Source organism: Arachis ipaensis, chromosome B04 (assembly GCF_000816755.2).
Source record: "Arachis ipaensis cultivar K30076 chromosome B04, Araip1.1, whole genome shotgun sequence".
NCBI lineage: Eukaryota > Viridiplantae > Streptophyta > Magnoliopsida > Fabales > Fabaceae > Arachis > Arachis ipaensis.
The window spans coordinates 130,824,179-130,826,885 of NC_029788.2; the positions used below are offsets into that span (position 1 = coordinate 130,824,179).

General features: G+C 22.2%; 1 protein-coding gene across 1 annotated transcript in view; it reads right to left on the bottom strand.

Annotated features, from left to right (window-relative positions):
* Positions 1,134–2,707, bottom strand: part of LOC107637398 (F-box/kelch-repeat protein At3g23880-like) — a 5,144-nt gene continuing 3,570 nt past the window's right edge. The window contains 3 exon segments of the mRNA XM_016340817.2: positions 1,134–1,139; positions 1,316–1,366; positions 1,522–1,553. Coding sequence (XP_016196303.2) covers positions 1,134–1,139; positions 1,316–1,366; positions 1,522–1,553 — 89 coding nt within the window.

Sequence of the window (2,707 nt, forward strand, 5' to 3'; positions counted from 1 at the left end):
AAATATAACAAATCATTTTCAATTTTTATGATTACAAAAATGTACCTAAATATACAAACTGATAAAATTTTCTATCCGGATCTAAATGTGTAAATAATAAATTTTTTATTTAAACAAAATAATCCTATTATTATAACTGACCTGTTCAAGAGGCACCTTTTACAAAACTTCAGTTTACATTGTTTTTGCTTTTTCAGATTCTTACATCTAATAAAATTTTCAGATCTTCCACGACACTGTCATTGAAAATCAAACAAAGACATATATTCCACGAATAAATTAGTGAACCAACAAGGACGATAAATAGAACGTAACCGTGTCTTTCATAATAAGCTAATTAAAATCTATAATTAATTATTCTTATCAATTCAATAAACTTTTTAAATTGAAATATTTTCATGAAGATTATTACTTTTTGCTTTCAAATAAAATCATGATCACACTCTAAAAGATAAGCCACAAAAAAATTGAAACAAGTATTATGAAAGAAATTTAAGAAAATTTAAGTACCTGATGGCAAACTTTTTTATCTTCCATTGTAAGGACTTTGGATGTATGTATCAATTTGACTAGACAATGAGATAAATCCCAGACAAAAATTTGTGAATTTTGAAACCTATTGATAATTCTATATATTCACTATATTAGCACCTTTAATAATGATCCAACGGTGGAGAAAGAGAGATAGGAGTTGTTAGTATCATTGAATATTTATAGGTATAGAATAAGAATCATTTTTATATGAAAATATGGATTTTTTTTTTATAAATTTAATTTTTATGCACAGTATGTAATATAACGTTGTTTTATACGTATATTGTTAGATTAATATAAATTATTTTTTATAAAGAAATATAAGATGTGTAATTTCACTTAAAATAATACTACTGATATATTATTTATTGATCCTAAGTAAGAATATACATCGATATATTGGCAAAAAAAAGTTTAAATATTAATCAAATGAGCAGTGTTTATAAGTTAATACTTTTAGTAAAAAATATACGAATTGATTAATGTTAATTTAAATACAAGACAAAAATAAGAAAACAAACTCTTGATCTCGTAGAATTCTTTTTAATAAATATAAACATAATTAAACCAAAAAAGACATAAAATCTAAAAGCATTTAATTATAGCTATATAAATTTAATAAATCGTGAGCATTTATAGCAATAAATAAGCAATTGATTATTGAGTCAAAGGAAAAGAATCTCAGGTCATAAATGCTATGATGCACACGGGACATCTGAACACACAAATTTTAAAATTTGATAAGGCACAGTATTAAAATATAAAATAATTTTTTAACTACTTTTAATGTCTTCTTTTAACTATATAAAAGTATTTAAAATATTTTTGTTTTAATAAATAATAAAAATATATTATTTATAAACTCATTTCAAGAATACATGTTAATAATAAGACTAGATACGCTGACACGGTATTTAGGTGTGTCTAAATGTACTCGATGAAAATTTTTTTATTTTATTAAGACACAGTTAAACACAACAGACATACGTGTGTCGAAAAAATGTCAATGAATGTCGTGTCTAAAATATGTCCGATATATATGAATACGAGTATACCACAGCTTAACGAAGTTTATGTGTTTCCTAGCATAAATGATATTGAAAAAAAATTGAGTTGTGCTAATTAGGGATGATAAGATAAAAAAATATTATAAATATTGAACAATTTCTATTTAAAATATTTTTTAATTTTCAAATATTAGTATTTTTGTTATAAAAAATTATGACTATTATTTAGTCCTTATTACNNNTCTTCTCTATTTTAAAATTAAAAAATATTAAAAAATTATTATAATTTATTATTTTTAATTATTAATCTATTTTTTTTAATTTAATAATCTAAAAATATACTTTAACTTATATTTTTAAATATTAATAATTAACTAAAAATAATAAATTCTAATCAACTTATGAGATTCCTCTTTAAAATTTTTCAAAAATCCATGGATCATTTTTGCCCTATCCTCGTCCTGATATTCCAATATTCCCATAGGTTACGGATTTCTATTGCTATTCCTTATTAGCAATTGCTTTAAAGATTGTAGTTAAAAATATCATAACTAAAAAAATTGAAAAAATAAGGCTTTTATATTTTTAATGTATTCAATATATAAAAAATTTTAGAAAGTGGTGACTGTCATCTTCTTAAAAAATATCCTCTTTAATACTTTTTAGCAAAATTCATACAAAATATTCTAGATTTATTTTTTCTCACCAAGGGAAGCAAAATTTGGAATTGTATTCGGAGAGAGATGTGTGACATGATTCATGAGAGTCAAACGAATTTAGAGTTTTTTTTTTTGGTGACTAAACGAATTTAGAGTTTTAAACAATGGAAATATATTTGTGCATAATTATTTAGTATTTTCTTTTGTATAAATTAAAAAAATATTTTATTTATCTTTATGTCTAACTAACCTATAGAGTATATATCATTTTAAATAATGTATCACATTTTGAATGCTCCCATAATCTTTGCTTAAGAATTTGTGACGTATCTCAAATTCATTTTATTTTTTTCTTCATCAACGTACTCCAAACGTATATTTTTCAAAATTACTATTGCACTTGTTTTATCATTCAATTTAAAAAATCGTTAAAAATATATATGAATTAATTTATTTTCCATCAATTATATCCTCTTTCATATTCTTTTTCTTTTTTAAAGGGGATTC